This window comes from Ambystoma mexicanum, chromosome 9, assembly GCF_040938575.1.
Source record: "Ambystoma mexicanum isolate Mex_15411 chromosome 9, UKY_AmexF1_1, whole genome shotgun sequence".
Lineage (NCBI taxonomy): Eukaryota > Metazoa > Chordata > Amphibia > Caudata > Ambystomatidae > Ambystoma > Ambystoma mexicanum.
In genome coordinates this window covers 592,133,338-592,160,448 of record NC_090931.1, presented here as the reverse complement: position 1 = coordinate 592,160,448, position 27,111 = coordinate 592,133,338, and the positions used below count along the sequence as shown (strand labels likewise).

Genomic DNA, 27,111 nt, shown 5'->3' with positions numbered 1-27,111 from the left:
GAACGCTCGCCGACCGACGCCCACAGCAGCCCAGAAGCGCGGGGTGTCGCCGCAGCGTCGGGGCGTCGCGGAACCTGGCAGACAGGACGGAGAGAAGATCCGGGCCGCGACGGTGAGCACGGAGAAGCAGGCGAGCGCATGTGCGCGTAGTGATATGCGGCAGGATACGGTGCGGGCCCAAGCACAAGTGGCCAAGTGCTTAGTCACAATCAAGCCCTGGCCCACGCCAAGAGAGGGAGAAGGCCCTCGCGCAGCCACAACCCAGGGCCTAGGACCAGGCCAGGCCCACGCCAGAGCGCTTCAACAGGCGTGGTGCTCATCGATGGTGCTCGTGCCTCCTATGGCAGCCATCACACCACGACAGCGGAATCCCGCGTAGGGAAGTCACGCTCCCAGCACCATGTCTGATCAGGATGCAAACCAAGGTGCGGGAGCTGCAGGAAATGGGCCCCCAGCACCCCTAGACCAAATGCTGGATCACGTGCCCTACCAACTGCCGGACACACTGGCTGCCCAGATGCCTGGAGCCTTTGACGTGACGGACACGAGCAACATGGGCCCCAGGTGGACCAAATGGATTCGAGACTTTGACCTATACATGGGGGCCACGGGGCCAGTGGCGGATGCAAGGCAAGTGTGCCTACTAAAGCTAGCGGTCGGCACCGCCACCCGAGACATCATAGACGAAATGCCCCAGGACTCCATAGACTCCATACAGAAACTAAAAGACGCCCTGGCAGCATACTTCGCGCCTCACACCAATGTCGATTACGAAAGGCACCTGTTCCACACCACAAAGCAGGCAAAGGGGGAGACCCTGGACGCGTATGTAATGCGACTCCGCACAAAGCTCAAGCACTGTGACTTAGCAAATTATTCGAACACTGAAGCCCTCAGGTCGCAAATAATATCAGGTTGCGAGTCCCAAACATTCCGCAGGAAATTGCTCCAGATGTCCCGCACGCTAGAGGAAATACTGGCACTGGCCAGGGTCGAAAGAGCCATCGTCTGTCAAGTAGAAAGTTTCGGGAGCACACCATTGGGCGAAAATTTGAACAAATTACACCTAGAGAGAAGGACAGAAGAACTATTCTGCTACAAGTGTGGATTCGAATATCCCCATGAAGGGATATGCCCGGCCGTAGGACAACGCTGCACCTCATGCGGTGAAGAAGGCCATTTCAAAGCGGTATGCAGACTGTTCAGGGATCGAGGGAGAGAGAGGCCCCGAGACAGCAGCACTCGCTCGAGGAATCGATATGGGGGAACACCGAGCACACACTCGACCCCAAGTAACACCTCCAACCCTCCAAGTCAACACGGAAGTGACCAGAGAGATAAGGACTCCGGCGACGACCGCCAAAAGCGGAGAGAAAGGAGAAGATTCGTGACACGGGCCAAACCCGAAAGAAGATCAAGACGCCACGTCCGCTATCTGGTCGAACAATCCCCCACAGAATCAGACCCTAGTTCTTCCGGGAGTGATCACAAAAAGAAGGCGTACGTTTACGCTTTAGGAAATCCCACAGCCACCGCTCATAGCCCCACCCTCATCATCAAGCTGCAGGAAAGACCAACGGAATTCCTCATCGATACTGGCGCCACCGTCAACGTGGTGAGTCAACAGGTGTATGCCGAACTAACCCCGAAACCAAAGCTCCAGCCAGCCACCGTTGATATCTACGCCTATGGTGCGAAAACTCCCCTCAAGTGCGTAGGAAGGTTCAGTGGGCTATGCCGATACAAGGGCCAAGAGATGAAAGCCCCAATCCACGTCCTGGCCACCGAAACGGACAGCAGATGTGTCCTGAGTTTCAAGGCCGCCGCAGATATGGGCCTGATACACATCTTATACAACATCATGGTTCACAAGTACATCGACCCGATTGACATGATCAACAACTTGTATCCAAAAATATTCAGAGGGATTGGGAAACTCAAGAACCGACAAGTAAAATTACACATAGACGACTCCATATGCCCAGTGGCTCAGCCATACCGAGGGATCCCTGTCAACATCCAACAAAAGGTGGAGGATGAGTTAAAGAAATTGCTGGAACAGGACATCATTGAAAAGGCCTCGGGAGCAACCACCTGGGTTTCTCCCATCGTCCCCGTCCCGAAGAAGGGATCTGAAACCATCAGGTTGTGCGTCGACATGAGACGTCCCAACCAAGCAATCCGCAGGGAAAGATACCCTGCGCCACGTATAACGGACATGATACATCTGCTAAACGGAGCCAAGGTTTTCTCAAAACTAGACCTCCAGAAGGGATACCATCAGCTGGTCTTACACCCCGAGAGTCGCAACATAACCACATTTGTCACCCACGTTGGGTTATTCAGATACAAAAGGCTGAGTTTTGGGGTGTCGTCAGCCGCAGAGATCTTTCAAGCCGAGGTCCATAACATCATAAAGCACATTCCCAACTGCCTCAACTACTCGGATGACATTCTGGTGTTTGGGACTGACGTAAAGAGCCATGACGAAACCCTCATGAGGGTGTGTAAAGCTCTACACGATGCAAACCTCACACTCAACAAGGACAAGTGCGAGTTCCGGAAGAGCACGCTAAAATTCTTTGGCCACGTGTTCTCAGAGGTGGGGATGACCCCAGATCCGGACAAAGTCTCAGCCCTGAATGACACAGCTGCGCCACTCAATGTGTCAGAACTTCGCTCGTTTCTAGGCCTAGCCAGCTACTGCAGCAGGTACATCAAGGATTTTGCCTCGGTCAGTGAACCTTTGCGGAAACTAACACACCAGAACGAGAAATTCGAGTGGACCGGTGCATGTCAAGGAGCTTTCGAAACCATCAGGGAGAGGGTTGCGAAAGCGGAAAACATGGCCTACTACGACCCCAACCGGAGAACAGAACTAACAGTGGACGCCAGCCCCGTGGGATTAGGGGCCATCCTGGCTCAATTTGATCCCAAAGACCCACAACAGAGACACGTGGTAGCCTATGCCAGCCGCAGCTTATCCGCCACTGAACAAGCCTACTCCCAGGCTGAAAAGGAAGGACTAGCGGTGGTGTGGGCATGCGAACACTTCCACTTATTCCTGTATGGAAAGCCATTTCAGGTAGTCACCGATCACCAGGCGCTACTGTTTCTCTATGGCAATCCCCAAGCCAAGATGCCCCCTAGGATCGCCCGGTGGGGGCTACGTCTGCAAGACTACGCTTTCAACATCATTCACAGACCAGGGAAGGGTGAAAACCCTGCTGACTTCCTGTCGAGGAGACCGAGGGACGAGAGCAGACCTGAACCGTCGGTGGCGGACCGCTACCTCAGATACCTGGTTCATCAAACCACGCCGGAGGGGGTTAACACAGAGGAACTGGCAAGAGAAACTGAAAACGACCCTGCATGCCGCATCATATGTGAAGGTCTCACATCTGGACAATGGAGAAGGGCTAAGGAGAGAGGAAAAGCGGCAGGGGGCCAAACATGGGAAGACGTGGAACGACTTCTCCTCGTGAAAGAAGAGTTAGCCGTATCAGAAGACCATCTCCTACTCAAGGACTGCAAGCTAGTGATCCCAGCAACCATGCGGGAGAAGGTCATCAACCTGGCACACGAGACCCACCGAGGCATTGTCTCCACACAGCGCATGCTGCGCCAAAAGGTGTGGTTTCCACGAATGGATGCCCGAGTGGAGGCCGCCCTGAGAACATGCCCCACCTGCTGCATCATTACACCAAACCGACATCCGGAGCCACTACAAATGTCCGAACTTCCGCAGAACATATGGGAAGCGGTGGCCGCCGACTTCTTTGGACCCATCGAGGGGGGAAGATATGTCCTTGCAGTAATGGATGAGTACTCCCGATATCCAGAAGTACAGATGATCTCGTCCACGGCCGCGCATCACGTCGTCCCAGCACTGGACCACATTTTCTCTGCCTATGGAGTGCCCAAAGTACTCAAGACCGATAACGGGGCCCCGTTCTGTGGACATCAATTTGCCAGGTTTGCGGAATACTTGGGGTTCCGACATCGGAAGGTAACCCCGCTTTGGCCGCAAGCAAACGGGATGATCGAACGGTTCATGGCCAATCTCAAGCGGGCCTTGCAGATTGCTCGCCTCACGGAACAACCATATGAACAGGTACTCAACCAACTACTACGGGACTACCGGGGAACGCCCCATAGCACAACAGGGAAGACCCCTGCCGAACTCATGTTTGGGCGCAACCCTCAAACCCGAATTCCCCAAGCGGAGGCAAGTGCACCACGCCCGGCGATGGATGCGGAAGTCCGAGAGCGGGATGAAGCCGCAAAGAACAGAATGAAAGAATACACCGACGCCCGCAGAAAAGCCCAGACATCCCAAATAACCATAGGAGATGTGGTGGCCGTTCGACAACCCTCGACCCATAAGCACACGCCTGCATTTCGGGAAGAGCCTCTTCTCGTTACCCAGTGGAAGGGGTCAATGATCACTGCACAAGGCTCCACGGGAGCGATAACCCGGAACTCGTTCCACTTCAAGGAACTCCCACCGCCCGGAACAAGACGCCTGAGCGGCAGGGTACAGGCCCCACCAGAGGAAGAATACAGTGATCAACAAGGAGAGGATCCGTGGGACGCCGACGAATCAGATCAAGATCCAGAAGCCGAGACGGCCGTGAGCAGACCGTCACCAAGGGCTGAGCTGACACGACCACAGCGAGTCCGGACCAGACCTCGCCGGTGGATCGAGGAAATGGACTAGAGACTCGCCAGATCATCGCCTGTTGCGAAGAATGTGGTAACAGTTTAAAAAGGGGGGAGATGTCATGTTGACGTATCCTGGACGACGGGGGCGGGAGGGACCCGGGCGGGAAGAGAGGGGAAGTGACGCGGGAGGGGCGGGGCTAGTTGGTTTTAATGTCGAGGCACGAATAAAGAAGGAGGTTTACAGCACCGCTCTGTGTCGGCCTGTCATTGCCGCGACCCGCGCTCGCTCCCTTACCCAGGCCCGGGAGAGGAACGAGGTCTGTTCCTGCGGTTCTCTCTCTGCTCCTTGGATTGCCCTCTGCTGTGGACCCAAGGCTTATGGGTTTTTGTGCTGTTTTCTTTCATTTGTGATTGAAAGGGGCCCTGTTTCTTTATGTCCTGTTCCCATATTGGTTTTACATTACAGGGTGATTTCTGACCTCTGGGGCTCGCTCCCCAGTGGGGACTGATAAAGGCATCCTGTGACAGACACCCACCCTCGGTAGGGCTGGCTCGTCAAATGTCTTGGCAGGTGGACTCCCCTCGTGAAAGTAAGGTTTGGCCTAAAAACGGGAGATCCCAACGAATAAAGATTACTGGGTCATAGAGGCATTAGATGACTTTCTGTTGCCTTGGTGGAGAGGGGTCTAGTTGAATATAGAGGAGGGATTGTTTGCGGGGAATATTCTATGCTACCTTTATTTTTGGGATCATTGAGTCACACCATTGAATTTATAAATCCGTCTTCATGCCTCTAGTGTGATTGGTAGTTTAGGGTGAAATTGGGAGTTTTCATCAAAATTGATTAATGGAATTTAATTTTTTAATGAGTAGAAAGTGACGTCAACTGAATGTGCACAGAAATATTAATTGGTTTTATTGTGAATGCGTGTTTGGTATAATGTATCAAATGTTTATTTAAACCGCATTATGCATATCATCAAAAAAATAATGTTTTCACGTTCTAAACGTATATTTGGGTGGATTGGTTGTGATGGACTGTTACAAACAGATCTGTTGAACATTATAATTGTGGTATCTGGAGACGTTGGTTCTAATGCCAACTTTGGCATTTGGCAGAAAAATTGGCAAATCACTTTTCACTCATTTACAATTTGAAGTACGGGAAAATGAATGTCAATATTTACAATCCATATGCCACAAATAGTCAATAAGTATGTTATACATATATGTACAAACCAGCTGTACAATATGCTGTCTACTAATATGGCAATAAAATGCCCCCCATTACCTCACCTATCGCATCCCGATCTCTGTAGTGCGGCCTTAACCCGATGCCATACAGTTCATATGCGAGATGTTTCGGCCCCAGTTGATTGTAAGCGCTCAGTTGCTCCCATAGGCTTAACGTAGGTCTGCGCTGTACGAAATTCTTGAAAAAAATGGTTACAAATATTGTTTTCTGCTGGACAGTCGGTGTTGGAATTCTGCTAGGGAGCCACCAAACCTGGTTTCACAAGGAAACACAGGCTATACCGAGAAGTCGAAATGACCTTGTTTCATTATAGGTTCCTGGAAATGCTGGCACATCCCAGACAATTGACATTTTAACAAAACCTTGTGCTTAGATAAGACTTGAGAAGCTCGGAAATTCAGTGTTCGGTTATGGATAGCTTGTTCCTGCTGGAGTACTGCACTGCCCTCATACTTTCACTGTTGTGTGGGAACTACTTGTACTTAAAGTAAATGCTAGCACCGTGCGTGATCTTTTCTGCTGTTAAACGGATATATTCGGCAGGTTTTGTTATTTAAATTAATTTGCTTATGCAAGTAGTGTTAAGGTTTTATTATCCGACACATGAATAACTGGAAAGGTCTGCTAACCGTTATCTCCCATTGGCAAGAATAGAATGGCTCTGGTAAAAAGAAAAATGCGGGATAATAAAGTTTTCAAGCCGAATAACAAACTGGGCGCCCGGAATGGTAGAGTGACAGTAAACTAAGCACAACACAGTGAAGCTTTGTTGTGCTTCTTTTGTGTGTGTGTGTGTGTGTGCTGTTTTCCAGTATATTTGCTTTTCGAGCATCATTTTGGTTAAACCGTAGAACTTTGTAAATGCAAACTTCACTTTACAAGTTGAAGCATCTGGGGTCCTTGGGGATGCTGGCCAACATGCAAGAACTTTGCAGAGTCCGGGAAGTACAAATAGGAAATGTACTTTATTTGTTAGATCTCAGGTAGAAGGTTACATGGGACTAAAGGGGTTAGGCATCCTTCTACATCAGGTTCCCATCTACAAGTCCCCACCAACCATCCTCCCTGAAATACCCAGCACTCACCATTCCACGTTCCACCACTCCCCATTCCTTGTCCCATCCAGCATACCCAAGGCAGATGACACTCACACAGCATACAAAGAAGCCAGATCCCACACAAGCTTTATTCGACATTTGTCATAAAAGCAAAGCAAGCTCTCTACAATAAATACTTTGACATGTTCCAGGACATGTGTACAGAAAAATACATTTTTGAATAAAACCTGCAACTCATTACAGAGCGCCAGGGGACCACTCTGGTGGTGATAGTGCGCGTACAAATATCCTTTACCATTGACATTAACATTGTGAGTTAAAATTCATCTAAACATGCAGGTGACGTAATTGCAGATTTAAGTCTTATAGCATCCTGGGGCCAAAGAGATTGCCATCTTGAGACTGTGATTGAGAAAGGACCCCTCAATGCAGGTGTGGCTTCTTCCAGTCACTACTCCCTCTCCCACCCAGTGGCGGAGGCAGGTTTTCATGCAAGAGTGGACAATGGGATCCGCAGGGCCCACCAGTCAATACCATTTCACTATGTTGACGGTGGCTCAGAGGCGGGCATCGGAATCTGAAGGGATCCCTGGATGGGGTGACTATTTCCCAACCCCCTCCTAGCTCTGCCACTGCTCCCACCTGTGCACCCTACCCTCTCTGTCCAATCTTAGCCATCCCTCCTCCTCTCCCACTGTCGTCTTCTTGCCACCATACCTTTCTCTCTCTTGGCACTACCCTTCCTCACGCTCCAGGGAGCACCTCAGGATTTTAAGAGAGCAAGGCGCTTTCACTTTCGTTGTCATTGAACGTACTTTTGGAAAGCAAAGTGGTAGTTCCTGAGGGCAAACGAATACAATTGAACTGAACTGAAGAGGACATGACTTGCCTTAACCCAGGACAGGATGCTGATCCCTGCATGGGAGTTCTAGGTAGAACACAGCACTGTCCCATCATATGCTATAGTCCACATTTCCCTCTCTCTTCCCTGACTCCCTCCCAGGACAATCCCCTCCACCTACTACAACGATATATACACCTTAAACTCCTCAGCCTGCTCACTATTAGGAGGGTTGAAATGCCACTGCCAGGTTACTTCTCACTCGTCCTGCCAAGTATGTTCTGATCACACTTATGCACCCTATCGCTATTCTCAAGGAGGCGGTGGAATTCTTTAGGCACCTTTACGTGACTAGGACTCCTGCTAGAACTCGTTACAGTCACCTCCCCACTGTTACGAGTTGGGAGATCGTTCAGGCACCCTAGCCTCATATCCAATACCCCTATTCAGGAATCTCTCAGGCGCACACACATCACCCCTTGAAGCCCGCACTGGAAAGTGAATGGGCCCCTGCATTAACCCCACATTTCGGTGGTCAGTAGCTGTAACCACCGAGCTGTAGGGATGCCTTTTTTTCTCCATAAAGCAGGGTTCCTCCGTTTGATCGCAGCAGTCTGGTTTCTGGTATTTTAAAACCAGAGGCAGCCGACCTTTCTGTCAGATCTATGTTTTCAATCTCGCAATGTTTACATCGTGAAATCGGTCTCGTAATGTTGATTTTCTAAAGTCACCACTTACTACGATTTCTAAATCTGCACGTGTTGTGTGTAATGGACTGTTTTATACAGGTACCCTTGTTGTGTGCCCTTGTTGGTTTTGTTACCGTTTTTTAGTCACATTAAGTTCGACAGATCTGTACCCCTCCCTGCACTTCACCAAATATTATTTTTATGTAGTTTATGTTCTGACTTGTCGGAGATCCCACGGCCCTGTGCACTCTGCACCCCCATTAGATATTGCTTGGATGTTGTTGACCCCATCCAGTGCGCACTCCCCCAGCCACGGGACATATCCCCTCTTGCTGGATCACACGTCCACTCTTCCCCAACACGCTCTCAGTACAATTTGCATAGAAATGGTAAGTCACTCTAGGTGGGAGCAGAAACAAAAAGAGGGCTGAAGGATCAATCTGGTGCATGGAGCACACTAAGCTAGCCTCATGGAAGAGGTGATGCCTCAACACTGTGTCTGTAACCTGCCCACTTACACTTATATCTGGTATGCGAGGTTGGAGCCTGCCAGGGCGCCTTGCCCTTCCTTGGTACCTTTGGTGATCGAACAACATCCGTTGTATGGGGATGGATTTTGACAAATTATATTGATAGCTGCTTAAACTCCCGTACAGAGGCAAGAGGTCTGATACATAGTATTGAAAATAAACGATTGGTTAAAACATAAATGCGCACACATCACAAATCGCCCTTTCTTTGTAATAGTCACTGCGAACATCCATGCTCCACTTTGCCATTTCACTTCATCAAGTGCTTTGCTTTTCCTTCATGCAGCTATTTCTCTCAGAATGCATTAACCATGTGATTGCTTCCCCCCCCACACACAGCAGCCCTATGCTCTGTGAATTGAATCATTTTCAGTGGTGTTTAGGATGTATGTGTATGTATATGCAAATTAACAAAGGGGGGTCCTGGAAGTCCCTCTGCCAGACATTAGTCCTGGTTATGAGAGACTTACCCAGAGTCTTTAGCTCACTATCTTTCACAGAGAAGAAATATCCTAAACATATTGGTCTTTGTCCTGCCTGGGGCAGTCCAGCACCGAAATGCTAGGCAATTCTCCTCTGAACAAGAGTACCAACAGAAACCCCAGCCGCAGACACGTGTTTCGGTCTGGTTGGACCTCATCAGTAGGGTGGATCTGTGCCTCTCTAAGAATAGTGAGCAAGGGGTCCACGTCTGGATTCCCCTAGTAACTTAGGGTGAGACCCAAAGTTACTTAAATATGCAAATTAACAAGGGGGTCCTGGGAGTCCCTCTGCCAGACATTAGTCCTGGTTATGAGAGACTTACCCAATGGAGATGTTGCTGTAGTGACGTTTGGGGATCTTCCTATGTCCACTGGTATTCAGCACATGATGACACAGACCCCCTTTTAATTGCACTTCCCGGTTTGGAAACTAAGGCTAGTACTGCAGATGTAGATTATGTGTAGGGGACGCAATCCTGAAGCATTGACAGAAGCAGGGTGTGTTTCAGTTGTAGGGTTTGGCCAGAGCCATCTCCTAATTTTACACTATACATTTTCTACCCTTCCATTTATTTAGGATGGGTACCAGGTCTTGTGATAGTGTGCCTTTTCTTGGTGCTTATTTAACTTTTTCCTTTCCTTTTATTTATTTTTAAAAAAATCGTTTTTAATTGTTTTTATAAAACAGGGGGAAACCTCGGCAACTTTCAGTTTTCTTTCCCATTCTGCTCTTCCGACGTGTTTCGTGTTTAAGCAGACTGTTAAACCAAGAACACAATGTCGCTTCATAGTGGTTTGCAGTATCGTCTTTGAGGCTTAAGTGGTTGACAAACGGGGCCTTTTGGGAATATTTGTAAGGGCAGATCTATCATATTAGTACAATGGATTTCGTAGGGTTTTTTCTGTTCTACTTCTTCTCGTAAGTCCTTGGTTCCATCCTGGGATCCATCCTGGGATCATGTAAAGTTCTGTAAGCCATACAGTTGTGCCTTTGGGGGAGGTCCCAATTTATTTTCTCTTTTTCAAAATATTGTTTTTGTTGCGCTCATGTTAGTTGGGTATGTGGGATTCAGGGCTTTGTAATTTTGTGTTTCCTATTTATGGTTCTTCATGACGCATCAATCCTTAATTCAGGAACTACTTTCTCGACAAAGGTTTTTTCTTTTTATGTGAATCAAAATGTGTTAATTCCATCTTTTTTTTAACCTCCTGCACAAAGGATTACGTTTTCAATACCTTGGATGAGAACAATGGTTAATGTTTATTTGCTGACGTCTGAAGTAGTAGTCTTGTATCTATATTTCACTTCTCTAATGTCCACATCATGCCCAATGCATGATGTGGAATACATTGGCAGACACAGGTTGGCTTATTTTAGTAACCTACTTATGTCTTTTATTGACTGTGAACCATTTCCTGCTCTGAGTCTAATAGGCGCATAATCTCTCTCTATATATAAAGCAGAACATCTGTTTGTTTGTTCCTTATACAATTCCACACTGTCTCTCCAATCTGCACCATATTTGGCATAGTTACCGCTAGGACCTTCCGGACATTACTGGTTATATGGCATTTTGAGCCCCCACACATTTCTCTGGATTTCAGGCTCTTCACACATGAGATGGTTGCCTGAAATCGTCAAAACATCAATGTGGTCATTGAAAGACCGAATAAAGCTCATTTTAAGCGTCTCGACATGAGGAACAAAACTTGAAGTCCACTGGGGATTTAGAAAACCACATTTCACTGCCCTAGGACACACCATTTCCGAGATATTTGCACCGCACTGGATACATTTCAATTTTGTGTAATTCCTATGCTTTTTTTTATTCTTCAAGATGCATCATCAAAAGCAAAAATCTATTGGAAAAATTAATGCAAAATCGAAAGTGAGATTATTAAGGGCCTATCTACAGAACCTGTGTAAAGTACGGGTATTTTTTTGCAAATGGGTTATATTAGTGCCCTGCATACTATATTTTCCATGTATCCAGTCGTTTCTCTCGGTCACCCTATCTGCTTGATGAGCATTTGTCTGCCCTGGCAGTATTGACAGGAACAGTGTGGTTTGTTTAATGTCTCTGTTTCTACATCTCCTAATCTTCATCCGATCACCCAGTGCAGCTCCAGTTACATTACTACGCACGTGGCATGGTTTATTTTAGTAGCTCTGTTTCTATATATTGCTGCTCCCTTGTAAACTTGATGGCCTTTTGCCTGCGACAGATCATTGGCTGGTATGGGGATGTTTGAATGGGGACAGCTGTGTTGACAGTCTTCCTGCCCTTGAGCTGTGTGGGATTTGTTATCTGTCCTGATCTGTACACTCCTCAGTGCTTTAGCAATGAACTGAATTGACCTGGGTCTGTTTGGGACTGGAGCAGGAAGTGACTGGCGAGAACATGTTTGGCAATGGATGATGATTGTGTGTGCAACTAGTATGTTAGCACTCGGGCAGGGTGTGTACCTCCTGCGACCGTGAGAGTTTACTACCATGCGCAGTCTACAATGACAGTTCCTGTATTTACAAAGAATTATTTTGAAGTCTTTGCCCAGTACAATTGCTAAAAGTAATACGTTCAGCTAGAAACTGTGGTAAATAAGAATCGGGAGACGGACAAGGAGGCGTGATTCTCACACGTTTTTATTTTTCTCTTCAAAGAAAAAAAGACCTAGTCTTTCCCTAAACCAGTGTTACTAATCCTACTCTATAAATGAGAATGTAAAGAGGTGCTCATTGGGATGTCAAGATGACTAAAGAAATACAGCCCTGTGTCCTGAATCCTAGTCTAATCTCGTTCATTTCCCTGTTTCTAAAGAAAATAAAAACAGAATCAAGATAGACTTTGGGCCACTGCCTGAACAAATGTCGACTGCAGGCTTCTGAACCCGACCTGTGTGTCTCTTTACCACGGGCCCTTGCATATGGGAACAGTCCCAGGTGTGCAGTTCTTGTACTGCTGGAGTATCAACCCAGCGCTCCAGCCAGGCCTTTCTCTCTCTCAAATCAGCTTTCTCCCCGCTCTGGGGTTCCTCTACTTTTCACTCCCCACCCTGGTGTTTCTACCTTCTTTCCCTACTCTGCGACACCACTTTTTCTTCCCAGGCTGGCGTTTCTTGGGTGTCTCCTCATTCTGGGGCTTGCCTCGCTCTCTTCCCACTCTGGGGCATTTCAGGTCTCTACCCGCTTTGGGGCTTTTCTCTCTTCCTCTAACCACTGTGGGGCTTCTCTGTGTTCGCCCTTCTGTAGGGGTTTTCTCACTCTTTCTCCACACCGCAGAGCGTCTCGGTATGGTTTCCTCTCTGGGTCTTTTCTCACTTTTCCTCCCCACTCAGGGGCTTCTCGTTATTCTTCCTTTTCACAGGGTTTTTCCCCTGACTCTCTGCACACTATTGGGCTTTTTGGGCCTTTCCGCACCTCCCGGGCTTCTGCCTCTTTTCCACCTTGCATCCTGTTATTCTGAAGCCACCACCTACCAGTGTGATCAGAGGTGCTCCCTGGGAGGGCTGTGTAGTCCACCTGACCCTCCTCTTGTCTTGTGAGTCATCCACTCGACTGTGTGTCGGCCAGTGTCTTGCCTCTGTTTCAACCTGCTCGGTGCAGGGATTTGTTGGCGGCTACTCAGGGCTCTACCGCGGTCCTCCGAGGTACTCAGTGCTCGTTCTAGCTGGCGCCGCGTGGCTCTGGTGGTTAGTCTGCTGAGCTTCGTCGTACTCTTTCATGGCGGATTTCCGGGCACATCAACACGTCTGAAATTCTTTCCAAGGGTCCCCACGCACAATGTGCGTTGCACCGCTCTTGATCTCTGCGGATACTTCTTTCTGATTGATTCTTTTTCTGACATGTCTCCAGGAGGCTGATCTTTCTGCTGTATTGCTGTTTTCCATGAGGAGGATTTGAATACATTTGCGGTCAGAAGCTGAGTTAGCCAGTAAAGGGGCTATATGGTTACCATACCCCTCTACTCCTATAAACCCCACAAAGGTGTTGGTGTCTGGGAGAGGAGGGATAGGGATTTCAATCCCTCTCTGGGGGTATCCTGACCCCTATGGGGGAGTCCCCTCCAGAGGGATCCTGCTTACCCTGTCCTCTAAGGAATTTGAAGCGTACCAGGTTCACCTCACCAGTCCCAAAAGGGGTGGCTCCCCCTTGGGGAGAGGTGACAAACTCCTCAGATTTAGGAAAGATTGATAATCACCATGCACACCTAGTCCTCATTTGTATTTTTTGCATATAGGAGAATACCTTTGAGTAATTAGTTGGACAGTCGAGTACAATTTGAGGTGCAGGGGAGATGTGTTCAGCCTTGGTATCTAGGCTGGGAAAAATACATTGAACAAATGGTTTCCTGATTAAGGAAACCCGCGTCCCCTGCACACTATAAACAAGGGCCGTGGCCCGTCTAGAGTTTTTAAGGGTACCAATAGTAACCTTATTGATTTTTACAGGATTTGGTTCTTAAGTTTAATAAGTTTCTGTCCTTTGCTATGACTGCAAAATATTCTGAAGTGTCTCAATTAATACTTGACAATTCATCTGTTTATCAGAAAAACAGTAATTTATTCAGATTTTTAACAAAAAACATTCAAAGTATAATCGGGCCCAACGCGTTTCGAGTATCAATTTTCACTCTTCATCAGGGGCAATCTGTTCTGTATTCTTTAAATTGAGTATAAACACTGAAGAAAAAATAAATTAAATTAATAATCTCATATTCATATTAATATTCATATGTACATTTAAGGCAGAAAGCAGGGTTCTTTAATAACCAGTTAGACGCGCATATAAATGTTTCTATGTACATCATTACTTCATTCTTTAAATTCAGGATCAGTTACATTGCTCAAAAGAAAACGGTATTAAGAGATTAGCTAATGCTGGGAGCCTATTAAGATAAAAGACAAACCGATCTTATCCTGAATAAGCCATTACTTCCTAATAATAGTAATATTTTGGACGTTGGTTTTAATACGAACCTGAACGGTTGTATCAAAATAGTTCTGATCTACTGGGCTAAGTGCTGATATACTAAAGGCACTTACTTAGAAAATCCACAGGTTGTGATAGAGTTTATAGATTATGTGATAAATATTGAAGTAAGGGTGGTATTATAGGATTCATTAGTGCAAGAGATCTTACTTGTAAAAGAAATGTAGGACTCCACAAGCAGTCATCTAAGGCTTCTCTGTGGATAGGAAATGAATATGAACTGGTGGTAGTGAATATAGTGAATATAGTCTGATATGTAAATGTGAGCTAATCGAGAAGCTGTGTGTCACCGGTGACCGCTCTCACATCATCATCGAAGCGGATGGAGAGTCTCGGCCCGGGTAACCACTACATCTGGGAAACCTGCTTTTCTGCTTTTCTTCATCTCAACTTGTAAGTATGGCTACTCAGCTACCACATTGAGCATCACAGCCAATGTTCCCCCTTTTCCTTAACACACCTTGCTTTCTCTTTTTTTAAATTACTAGATTGGGACATCCTATCCACAGAGAAGCCTTAGATGACTGCTTGTGGAGTCCTACATTTCTTTTACAAGTAAGATCTCTTGCACTAATGAATCCTATAATACCACCCTTACTTCAATATTTATCACATAATCTATAAACTCTATCACAACCTGTGGATTTTCTAAGTAAGTGCCTTTAGTATATCAGCACTTAGCCCAGTAGATCAGAACTATTTTGATACAACCGTTCAGGTTCGTATTAAAACCAACATCCAAAATATTACTATTATTAGGAAGTAATGGCTTATTCAGGATAAGATCGGTTTGTCTTTTATCTTAATGGGCTCCCAGCATTAGCTTATCTCTTAATACAGTTTTCTTTTGAGCAATGTAACTGATCCTGAATTTAAAGAATGAAGTAATGATGTACATAGAAACATTTATATGTGCTTCTAACTGGTTATTGAAGAACCCTGCTTTCTGCCTTAAATGTACATATGAATATTAATATGAATATGAGATTATTAATTTAATTTATTTTTTCTTCAGTGTCTATACTCAATTTAAAGAATACAGAACAGATTGCCCCTGATGAAGAGTGAAAATTGATACTCGAAACGCGTTGGGCCAGATTATACTTTGAAAGCTTTTTGTTAAAGATCTGAATAAATTAATGTTTTTCTGATAAACAGATGAATTGTCAAGTATTAATTGGGACACTTCAGAATATTCTGCAGTCATAGCAAAGCACAGAAACTTATTAAACTTAAGAACCAAATCCTGTGAAAATGAATAAGGTTACTATTGGTACCCTTAAAAACTCTAGACGGGCCACGGCCCTTGTTGATAGTATGCAGGGGATGCGGGTTTCCTTAATCGGGAAACCACTTGTTCAATAAACTCCTCAGATTTGTCACAATACGTAAACGACCTCAACTTGAATTTATTACACATACTAATGTCACATTAGCTGCCCTTTTCTTGGGTGGGCCTGGCCAGTAACAGCCCTCCGGCCAAGGTGGGATTTTGGGCTCTTACAGCCATGCCTGCCACAAAACTAGATGCTGAATGCTATTAGCTTTCGGTTCAGGTCTGGGGTGCTGATAGTGAGTTTGGGTAAAAAAACCTTTGCCGACATAGAAATAAAAGCAGGCCTCCCAACCCCCTCCCCGTCCACCCCCACAAAGCCCTTCTTCCATTGATATTCTAAGTGGGAAAGTGACTGGCGAGGACTAACCCTGGCCAGTAAATGGACTGGCCTATGGAGGAAGGTAGTGGGGCTGTGTGTTGAATGGTGACACGCAAGTTAATACTTGGTAGAAAGTGGATGCGAGCGGGTGCATGCACAGGCAATTCCTCCAGGGTCCCAGGGGCGTAGGAGTCACATACAATCTGGGGGGGACAGGGGACACCTTAGGGACTTTTCTACAGACACAAACGAACCACAAATATTTTTTGTGGCGTTCTGTACGCCTCACAAATGCTTTGTTAATCAACTTTACCAGCTTAATATGCTGTGTAATCTGTCTGCTTTCCTTTGTGAGGTTCGACTGCTGCAAGTAATCGAAAATCATCTCTGGTTTTGCTTTCTTCAGGCACATGGGTTTCACCGTTTCACCTCAGAGTTCCTTTTTGAACTAAAGACATATGAAGCACAATGTTATGATGCACACAGCATATTTATTTATGATGGTTTGGTACATGCACGTTGCAGTTACTAACTTTCCATCACCTGACACTTGCCTAACAGTGCAATGGGCACAAGAGATCAAGTGCCAGGCTCTTGTTTACATATCTGGCTCTAGAAACAATGGGCCTGAAGCATTTTACAATGGAGGAATCCAATTAAAAAACACTTTGTAAATCAGGCCCAAAGAGTGCTGAACAATATAGGATGGTAGGTACGCATACTAGCTTATTTGAGACTCCCATGACCGTAGGGAGTAGGACTTCTGTCACTGGCACATTTAACATCATGTTACTGACTGCACTGCAACCTCGTCAATTTGCACAATGCTCGGAATATAGCAACCGCTGGGGACATTAACAGATGGGCTCCTCCAAACCACCGTTACCAAAAAGAAAGGAACCTGTGTGTGACGATGTAATATGCGGCCAAAAAGATTGTTTTTTCTATTTGCATTTCCCACTACGTTCTCTGCATGTTTACTGCAAAAGAACCAAACATTACCCATGACTGCCAGATAATTCATTAGAGAAAATGTATATTCATGTAGTGACTGATGTCAGCGATGCACAATGGAATGATCACCCACTAAAAAACACTTCTATTGAACTGCATTTTGTAATTCCTACATCTTCAGGTAACAAAGGAAGAATATGCAAAGGTAGGATGTTAATTTTGTTTTTTTGTACAAAAATGCAGATGACGTTGACATTTTATTGGGCAGTGCTGCAGCCTGCAGAATCCAAAGAGTGGGGTTCTGAATATAAACGCACGCCCCCAGAAAACTATTCAAGAGTCCACACAGTAACAGTGGCCTAGTGCTTAAACAACACTTTATAATCACAAGCGCTAGAATTACTGCACCCGCATATCAGACAATATATAAAAAAGTATACAGAAAGCACATTATTCTTGCAACTATTTAGGTGCTCTGATGCACCCAATTGTTGCAAGTGGCAAAGGGGTGAAGAAAATGCTGGAGATGCCAAAAGGAGCTTCCTCTTGGAACGGTGTTGCTTCCTGGGGATGGGGTGGTTTCTCAATTAAGAAACATTTCAGAGTCCATCGCTTGAAAGCTTGGCTGATAAAATGAACCCACCCGTGTCCCCAACACTCAACCGCTTCAGTCCTGAACTTAAGTTTTACAAAGGAATGGGATTAGCTGCTAACATCTATATCCGTATAAACACAAGTCATAAGGACTCCCTCCTAGAGATGGTTTTATTCTGTATGGCGCAATCGCAAAGCATGCAGTGCCGTAAGGATCCTGCTTGCAGCAAGGGCAGTCTCAGCACGATTTGAAGTCCCTTCCAGCGGAGATGCAGTCGACTACAGACTGCAAGCTAAAATGAGGATGGACTGGAAGCTGGAAAAACCTCACTGCAGAGCTTCCTTGAGGAAATACATGGAAAATGTAATCCCGAAAACCCACGTTAGGCATTTAGAGGTTTGCAGCAAGAAGAAATAATCCAGTCTGTCTTTAGCTTTTAAAAGTTCTTATAGGCATGCACACACCAGTGCTCCATCTGCTTAGACTCTGCGATCAATTTGGGGATGGCATGGGGGTACGAGCGTTCTCCTTTTCAGCCACCCATAAACCGAGGGGCTGAGATTATAGCAAAACGTAGGTACTGTCCTTCGGACAGTGCTGTCCGTTTAACCCACCTAGTACCTTGCACACTCATGTAGCATATTATGTTATTCCCCCCACACTACTACTAACCTTTAGCTTGCCTCGGACTCAGACTCAGTCTGAGTCTTGCTAAATCAGACAAACTCCACTCAAGAGAGTCATCAGCAGCCACTGCCAGCCAGCAACCGCTTGAATTTCGATTGCTGCAAATATAATCCCAGCCTGACTCTGACTAAGCATAGAGTACGTGTTGCTGCCTGCTCCTGCTCTCTGCCTCCTTGTCGAATGTCAGGTCTGTCAGCAGCAGACTCAGGACGCACCCGGGCTGCGCTGCAGTCCACTGCGCAAGGCACATGCAGTTTGTTCCCCGGCCGGGGCGGTGCCTGAGTCAAATGAGCAGGAGCCAAAGTGCGCACAGCGAGCAGAACTGGTGTCATTTACATGGTGGTAACTGTCTCCAACCTGGAACAGGCTCAGACTGGCCTATAGGGCAATGGGCCCATGGCCAAGTCAAAAACGCAAAACGCTGGTGGGGCCAGTATTCTTGGTCGAAGTGGGCCACATTTTTTGCCAATTTGTGCCAGTTTGATGAGTTCATCCGCTCTGCCATTAGTAGTTTTGACCAGTGTTGCTGAATAAATATTCTTCAAAATGCACAAATTGCATCACATTTTATCCAACAAAAAATATCTTGATTACTATTCAAACAGTGTCACAAAAGGAATGAATAGCCATTTGCAACTGTGGGACACTTTTTGCATTGGTGCCCGATTTTATGTCCTAGTCCGACTCTGGCCAGGAATATGCAGCATCAGTGACAGTGCACAAGTCACACCTCAGAGATTCTGGGGGGAGGATAAATGCCATTATATCCCCCTCCTTAAAATTATGGGGGGGGATTGGTCCCCCCTGCCCCTCATGTCCTACGCCAGCAACTTGTTGGAACATGTGACTGGTCTATGTCCTGCATAGGTAAATCTCTCAAAAACCAGACTTATTGAGTAATGAGTCAGCCGTCAGACAATGAGTGATGACCGCTTTACTTTTTTGACCTAGTTTAATGTACTCTTTTATAATATCCAAAGAGAAAATTCAGTGCTTTTTATTCAGAAAATGAAGCAGCCATTAGAAAGTACCCTAAATAGTTCGTCCTCAGGTGGCTGTAGAAAAATAACATGCATTAATTCAGCGCATTAACCATGCTACCAATCTTTAAAACAACCTCAGATATAACAGCTAAAAATCCCCAACAACTTTTACAAATAATTTGAACCATCTTGTCCATAAGCCATAAACAAAATTCATAGCATACCGTAACACGGTATCCTCATACTGAAAAATGTAATTGCCATACTTGCATACTGTGACCCTAGCACCCAAAGTGTAAACCAATGACATATGAGAAATGAAAATGTGCACCTAAAAAAGAGAGGGTTTTCCATGTTTGTTTTCCTTAAACATCTCTCTGCAGCGAAAATGCGTTGTGGGAAGTGCCTTGTTTTCTTCATTACAGAGCTTGGGTGTCCGAGGCATATCCAACTAGACAACAATTGACTCAGTTTCGTGCAGTTTTATGCGGCTTAGAGAGGCCCATATTGTACTTATGATGACAACATAACCTCATTGATGAATACTTAAGTTGCGTTCTTTTAACAAACCATTCCTCTTAAAGGGGTTTAAAGCGATCTCACGGACAATATGGCCACCAAAGTGTCTTGCTCTGAAAGCCATTACTGCAACAAATATTTAAAACGAGACCCCCATGCCTACATAGGACTCTCGGGTACATGATCCATCCCAGTATGGCATTAAGAGTTGTGCAAAGTGTAGCGGCCCATCCACGTAGCGCCACAGCTGCGTGGCTGGAGTGAGCCTGGGGGAGGGCGAAGGAGGCGCTGTCTCAGTATTTGAGTGCTGGAAGTGGATCCACGGCTTGGGTCTTGAACTAGAGGGTTGTGGTGGTTCGGTGGGATCCCTCGGCCTCCGGCCAGTGATGCACGGTGGCAGGGCAGAGCTCTGCCTAGAAAGCCTGCAGCGGCTGTGGAATCTTGGCTTTGGCTCTGCGCTGGGGGAAGAGTTTGGAGTTCATGAAGTGTGGGGGCTGAGTGTCCCTCTTAGGACAGCTACAATGGAGGTAAGCAGTAAAGAATAAACATCATAAATAAAGATGAGAGGCCTTTCCACCCTGCTCGCTTCTCCCTTGACGCTGTGTGTGCTGATGTGGTGCTGAGTCCCACAGGTTGAAAATTTGGGGTCCGGGAAGCCAAACATAGATTAGACCCATGTTCATGCCACACACCCGTACTTCTTGAACACTTTTAAGATAAGCACCTGGAGGGGAGGGTGCTGGAGAGTGGTAGTGAGGATTAAGGACATAAACGCTGGGGTCTGACTGCCGGGCAATGATGAAGGAAGAAAGAAAAGAAGGAAGAAGTACCAGTGTTGTTCTCCCCCTCAGTTAATAATGTACATGATAGGGCTGACTGCCGACTCTGCGATAGATGATTAATTGGCGGTTGAGGTATCCATCAAATCACTCATTTTAAAAGGTGCTAAGAACCGATCTGCAGGCCTCCATGTCAGAACTTATGGTGGAAGACTGCATTGAAGCCCTCAGGAATAATCAAATGTCGGCAGAAATAATAAAGCTGAGATTGGACTTGCCAATCAAAGATCTGGAGCAGAAGGATGAGGAATTCAGCCTGACAATGGAAGATATAGAAAATCATGAGAGGTGAATCTGAAAGGGTAAGGGGCTCCACCCCGTCGAGAGGGGATATGTTCATTTGTTTTATCCTGAGTACAAATCCACCATCCGCTGGACAGTGTATGAGGGCTTGAGATATAATTGTCATTTTATAGAAAGCCAACTGAAATCAGAGCTTCTCTGCCTATCTAAATCTCTCTACTACTTATTAATTGCAAATAAACATTCCCCCTCCTCAAGAACATGTCAGAATTTTGAACCGCGTTCTAGAAAACTCAATTGTAACACAGACTACTTAACATTCCCGTATGTGAATCACTTCCAAAATGAAAGCATATGTTTGCTAAACTCCCTTCAGTGGTCTTGCTATTGCATTAATGTGTAAAAATGTACACTTCTCATTTTCAATTAACAACTTATGGCAGGAAAATGGGTAGCGCTTCATCATGCTTTCGCATTTTTCTTAAATGGATCTGCACCAGTAACAAGACTCTGCTTGTTGATGTTACCAGGAACTGACTTTACTTACCCCATTTTTCTTGGTATGCAGAAAGTGAGAGAGATCCTTTTGGATCCCTGAATACTTCTTCTGTGTTTACTCATTACACAGAGGAGGAGTCAGCAGGTCTCCCAGTATACACATCATCATAGGACCTGTTCTATCACATCTATAATTGCAGAAGCATATACTTGTGAAATGTTCTTTAATCTCTCCGTAAGTAGAGCCAATTTACATAATTGTTCCATTTAAATGAACAATTAAATTTTTAAAAAATATTAAAATTACCACCCACCCCTCAGTACTTTCAAATGAAAGGGGCTGGGATTTAATATATTTCCCTTTAGTGTATTTTTCCCCTCAGAATTATATTTCCCCTTAACGACATACTTGCATAGGACTTTTTTGAGGCTGTCTCACAGACAAATGGGCACCCTCTTAAGGACCGTTTCCTTTCTCCACTTCTAGGAAAAGTTGGGCAACAGCAAGATCGGGCCAGCTTCCCTCCAACAGCTTAGTCTCCCTCTTTCTGTATTGGACCTGTCTGCTGGCTTTTCTACTGGAGAAGGCCTGGGTTCTAAAATCCAGATAGTCCTCACTTACAGTGCTCTGCTATTAATCCAAAATGGGTCCAAAGGAATGCAATCTATTAAATTCTATTTTCTGTTGTTATCAATTATCCTTCAGTTAGCCAGTTAGTTTGTGAGTGAGTGTCCAGAATCTATGGGTTTTAACTTTTATAGAGCATAAACCATTCCCCTTAAAGGTGTGTATCATTTCTCCAATCTAATTGGTCAATGTATGTGATTGGAGATTGTTCCAAAAGTGACCTCTCAGTAAATCAACCCCTTTGTACTCATTGGGCATATTACTGAAGAGGACAGTCTTATGGGAGTGACTTCTACACGCAATATCCCTCCATCCGCTTCACAGTCGCTCCTTCCACTAATCTTCTTAACTACACTCGCCACACAACCACACACTCTTGCACAGCAGTAACTAGCAGCCTGATGCACTAAAGGCTGCATCATGTTGCGTGGCATACAGTGTGTTGGGATTTTGGATTATTAGCATGGAGACCGTAGGAAGTTCCTGGAGGAGCCGGTGAAGGCAAGTAGTGTGGGGAGTAGGTGAAAGTAGTAGTGTGGAGGGGGAGTAGGAAGAGAGAGTATGTATGAGTAACATCGGAGGGTAGAGGCAGGTAGTAGAAAGAGACACACCACAGGCACAGAGTAGGAAGACTTAAGACGAGAGGGGAGAGAAAGTGGGAGGAGTTGGAGGAAGGAGAGTAGTGGGAGTATGACAAATAAACCTCTGGGGCACCACTGGTCCAGGGATGAATATCGGTTTCTAAACCATCAATCGGCCCCACAGCTCTAGTACACCAGAAGGGATCAGAACAGATTGGAAACACGAGCAGATTATAAACCTCCTTGTCCAATTTTGGTCACATGGACAGAATGGCAGGCTTATCTCCGAAAGGTTGTGGATCGTTGATTAGTTGCAACACTGCAAAAATACAATTACCCAATGATAAAAGGGACTGTGCAGTCATGGTTGTATAAATATAATTACTTTATTATCATCAGAACAGACAGTTCTAGCACACTACAAAATACAACCCATCATGTACATGAATGCAGATGACAGACAGTTTCAAAGAAGGAAAAGGGATGCACTCTGGATACTGACAGGAGGGAAGTCAGTATAGTGATTAATCGCTATAGTTCAAGGATACTTGGTTTCAACACAAAGAGAGCAATGGTCATGAAATGTCACTAGGGGCCTTTGGAGAAGGAACAGGGGGATAGAACCACAATGTACCCTGTGCTGTAGGAGTTCTTGGTGCCCGAGTCGGTTTCAGGGCGCTTTGCAGCTTCTGCGACACAATTCAAGATGGGAGACAGCTGCTGGTATCAGGTGGCAGGCAGTTCGGCGAGTGAAGCTGTGATGGACCGCTGCAGGCTGGCCTACATGGCTGCTGGCCTACATGGCTGCTCCAGGTCAGAAATCATTGTGTCGGTGCTGGTCGGCGGTTCTGAAGCACTGGTTTAGGCGTCTAAAATGGCTTTAGTGACTGCAGTGTAACAACAGTCAACGGTGCAGTCAGTTGCAGCTCGAGGGGCTCGACTTGCTTGAAAATGTCTTATAAGGCGGACACTGGTAGATGCTTGTCGATGAACTTCTCCTAGTTTCTTCACTGGGCTCTTGTGGTCCTTTAGTGCGGACGGCCCAAAGCTGAGGAGAGTGTTGCAGGCAGATGCCTTGTCCTTGGTTTGGTTCAGAGACTCTCTGGCACTTCCCACCTAGGAAGCTTGGCTGCAGATACTAGCAGGACATGCTGTGGGCTGACTGGGCATCGGTTCTGGAGCTGCTGTAGGGTCCTCTGGATTCAGTATCTCACTCTGTTCCCTGGGAGATGTTTAGGGGAGGGATCTTGCTTCCCTCATGGAGGTCCTGGCCTACCTTCACTGGTCTATATAGTAAAGTGATCAGGGTGACTGAAAAACACATACATTCATCACATTGACCTTCAATGAAGCAAAATGTTACTCTCAATTATAGTATGAGCACAAAACAATGTGTTGCCCCAGAATATTTAATGCATAAAATATAATTTTCAATATTGGTTTCTCAAAGCAGGACACACATTAATAACAGATACTTGGTACATAATACACACATTTTCAGTCCAGTTGTATTGACTGGAATTGAATGCATAAAGGCATGCATCATCCCTTACACGGTCTAGGGATTTCAGTGAACAGATGACATGTATGTGAAGTACAAAAACAGTACACAAATGACAGTGTTGGTAATACAAACCATTTACAAAAATAGGTAGTCGACAATACTGTGTTTCGGCCAATTCAAAGGCCCTTTAGTATGGCTGGCAAGTGGTTGGCCTTCATCAGGACAGACAAGCAGGTTGGATTGAGGGTGTCCTACGGTTCTCTGTTATAAAATGACACAATATGTATTGTTTAGAATGTATGTGATTTCAGATGACACAAGATGTATTGTTTAGAATGTATGTGATTTCAGTGTTAGCATAATTTAAAAAGGCATATAAATGCTGCTCTTTTGTAGCAATGAAGTGGCCTATCTTTGAAGCATAGGTCATTGGTCTTACCGTATGGTCAGAATGGCTATGGTATGGGTTGGTCGTTGTTCCCCTTCACAGAGTCTAGGAGAACGTGGTCACAATTTGTTGTATTTTATTTGTATACCGGGGTTCCTATGGGTGAAACAAAAAGAGTAGAAGAAACCACACACAATTTAGTGGTGGGTCTGTTTATGACTGCACTATGATTGGAAAAAGGCAGTGCACACATTTCCGTAAGGGTCTTACTTGTCGGTGGGAGCCCTTAATATATTGATCTCGAAGTCCTATGGCTGGACTTGTGCAATCATGTCCTTGTTGTGGATTGATTTGTGAACTCTTGTTCCAATTACTGAAAGAAAGGTTAGAAAATGGGTGTTAAGAACCCAGCCTTCAGTGGTGGAAGATGTAAGGCAGACTGTACCTTCAGCCAGGGTTCAATGATGAGTCTTTCTTGCTATGCCTTGTAAAGTCTTCACATCTGCCAAAATAGGGGCTAGTCCTCATTTAAAGCCAAATGGGCCGCAGTGAAAGTTGTAGGCTAAGCCTACCTTAATGAGCCAATCCTGGGTCCCCACCAACAATCTTCTGTATGCGTGAGGTCGTAACCAGAGTGCTTTGTAACAGAAAAGGTAAATGGGTGAAAACAATACTAAGTCCCACCCATCTTCCTGTCTGTTGTGGACCAAAGGATCCCTCTGGTTAATGGAGCACTCTGTGGTTCCTGAGTAAAGCGGTAGGTCTCCCTTGAAGCTGCAGCAAGACCAAACTTTCTGGCTCTGTCAATTCACATAATCGTACCTTCTGAATGTGGATGACTACTGTAAACACACAGTCCTAGACATGACATTTCACTGCCAATCGATACTAAGGGCAGGAGCTGGCATCAGTTTGGCACAGTGCATATGAAAGGGTGTTGGGTTTTCCTGTCTCCTTTGTTAGCCTCTGCAGCCAGGCCCCATCTGGGCCTTTTTGAACAAAAATCTGATTAGTATGTGAATGCTGCCACCAGCTACAGGGCTCAACAATGGTGGATGCATGGAGCCTTTGTTAGTTAATTAGGCTGGCCGTGGCAGGGGCAAGGTTTGGACCTCCCTCTTCTGGAGATGCATCGTGTACTCCACCGGTCAGATACCAACTAAATATGACGGGGGACTGCTCCTGTATGGTGTATCCACCCAGAGTTCACAGGCCGATCCGTATGTCGTGCAGTGAGCATAGGAAAATGTGTGCGGATTAGCTCCACGCCTTTTCCAGAGGTTGATCTACCATCATTCAATTTCATTTAAAATTTCAAAAAAGCCCAGGTGAGCGCACATTCACTGTGCAGATGGTCGATTTCCTCATAGGGAGGAAGATATTGTAATAGGCACACACTGGGAGTGGAACATTATGACGTGGCAGAGAGAGCATACGTCGCGGTTTGGATGGAGCCACACAAGAGACTCGTACAACTTTGCTGCGGGGTGACCCTTTGCAAACCAATTCCTCTAAATTTCCCTGGGATTTTCTTACTACTTTTGCATCCTCTCCCTTTCTCAATCACCTTCCACTCACTCTCTACACTTCCTCTACTACTCTCACTCACCCACCTTGCACACTCACTCACCACACAGTACCACCTGCTCTCATCAACCAATAAATCAACTTTTCTTCAAATTAACTCCACTCTCCAGTCCACCATCCTTCCTTCTGCTGGTCTCTTGGTCTGTCACCCCGTTCTGCTCTGTCCTTACCCAAACAACGCACACCTTCTTCTTTCCCGTCACCCTTCTTATCCTCCCCCTCTTTCTCCCATTGTACTTATGGCCCAAACCCACCTGATCTTAACGTCCCTTGCTTATGAGTGTTCTATTTATCAACATTTACAAATGGGGGCTAAGCCCCGCCCCTTTCGTCTGCACAGCACTGCAGGGCTGCGACAATGGCGGCCCGCTTTGGCGAGTGTCTCAGTTCGTGTTAGGAGGCCGCTTTGCGGTTAAATCCCAGGAAGGTTTTGAGGATTTGTTTTGCAAAGAGTCACCCCGTGGCACAGTTGTACAAGCCTCTTGTGTGGCTCTGTGTTTACATCCGGACCACAACGTATGCTGTTGATGTTTGGCTGCATTCCTCGCAGCTGTGCAGCTGTTCTGCTTCTCTGCTTGGTGCTATCTCTTTGCGCTGTACGGAGAACTCTGCTGATTGGAATGATCGGTCTGGAGGCTGTCATGGGTTATGTTATTGGGATTGGTGGGCTACGTTCTTGCAAGTGGTTTGTTCAGGCTTCTGATGTCTATGGTGCCTGGAATGATGGAAAAGGACTGGCAAGCATTTGTTTGCCGATGTATGGGATGGTACAACTTCGTACTGTTTCTATACACTTGGGGAGGGGACAGGAATTGCTGCCCTCTCAATTGCCACCAGCTCCTTCTGCGATAGGACTGGCTTTGGCTTCCAGCCTGTTAGGCCTCCCACCGCAGGCCAAGGGGGGTTCCCATTCCATCGGGACACGGTCAGATTACTGACC

At 46.0% G+C, this 27,111-nt stretch overlaps 1 protein-coding gene across 3 annotated transcripts in view; it reads left to right on the top strand.

Moving 5' to 3' along the window:
* The window catches only part of PIGL (phosphatidylinositol glycan anchor biosynthesis class L), a 760,299-nt gene that overhangs the window by 284,312 nt on the left and 448,876 nt on the right, over positions 1-27,111 (top strand). Inside the window, exon 1 of one of the 3 annotated variants that reach the window (XM_069615217.1) lies at positions 17,302-17,324. The exons of the other annotated variants lie outside the window; for them this stretch is intronic. Within the exon in view, the coding sequence (XP_069471318.1) occupies positions 17,317-17,324 (8 nt within the window). The 5' untranslated portion in view covers positions 17,302-17,316. Of the gene's footprint in view, positions 1-17,301; positions 17,325-27,111 lie in introns of those variants that run through there. 3 annotated transcript variants of the gene reach the window in all.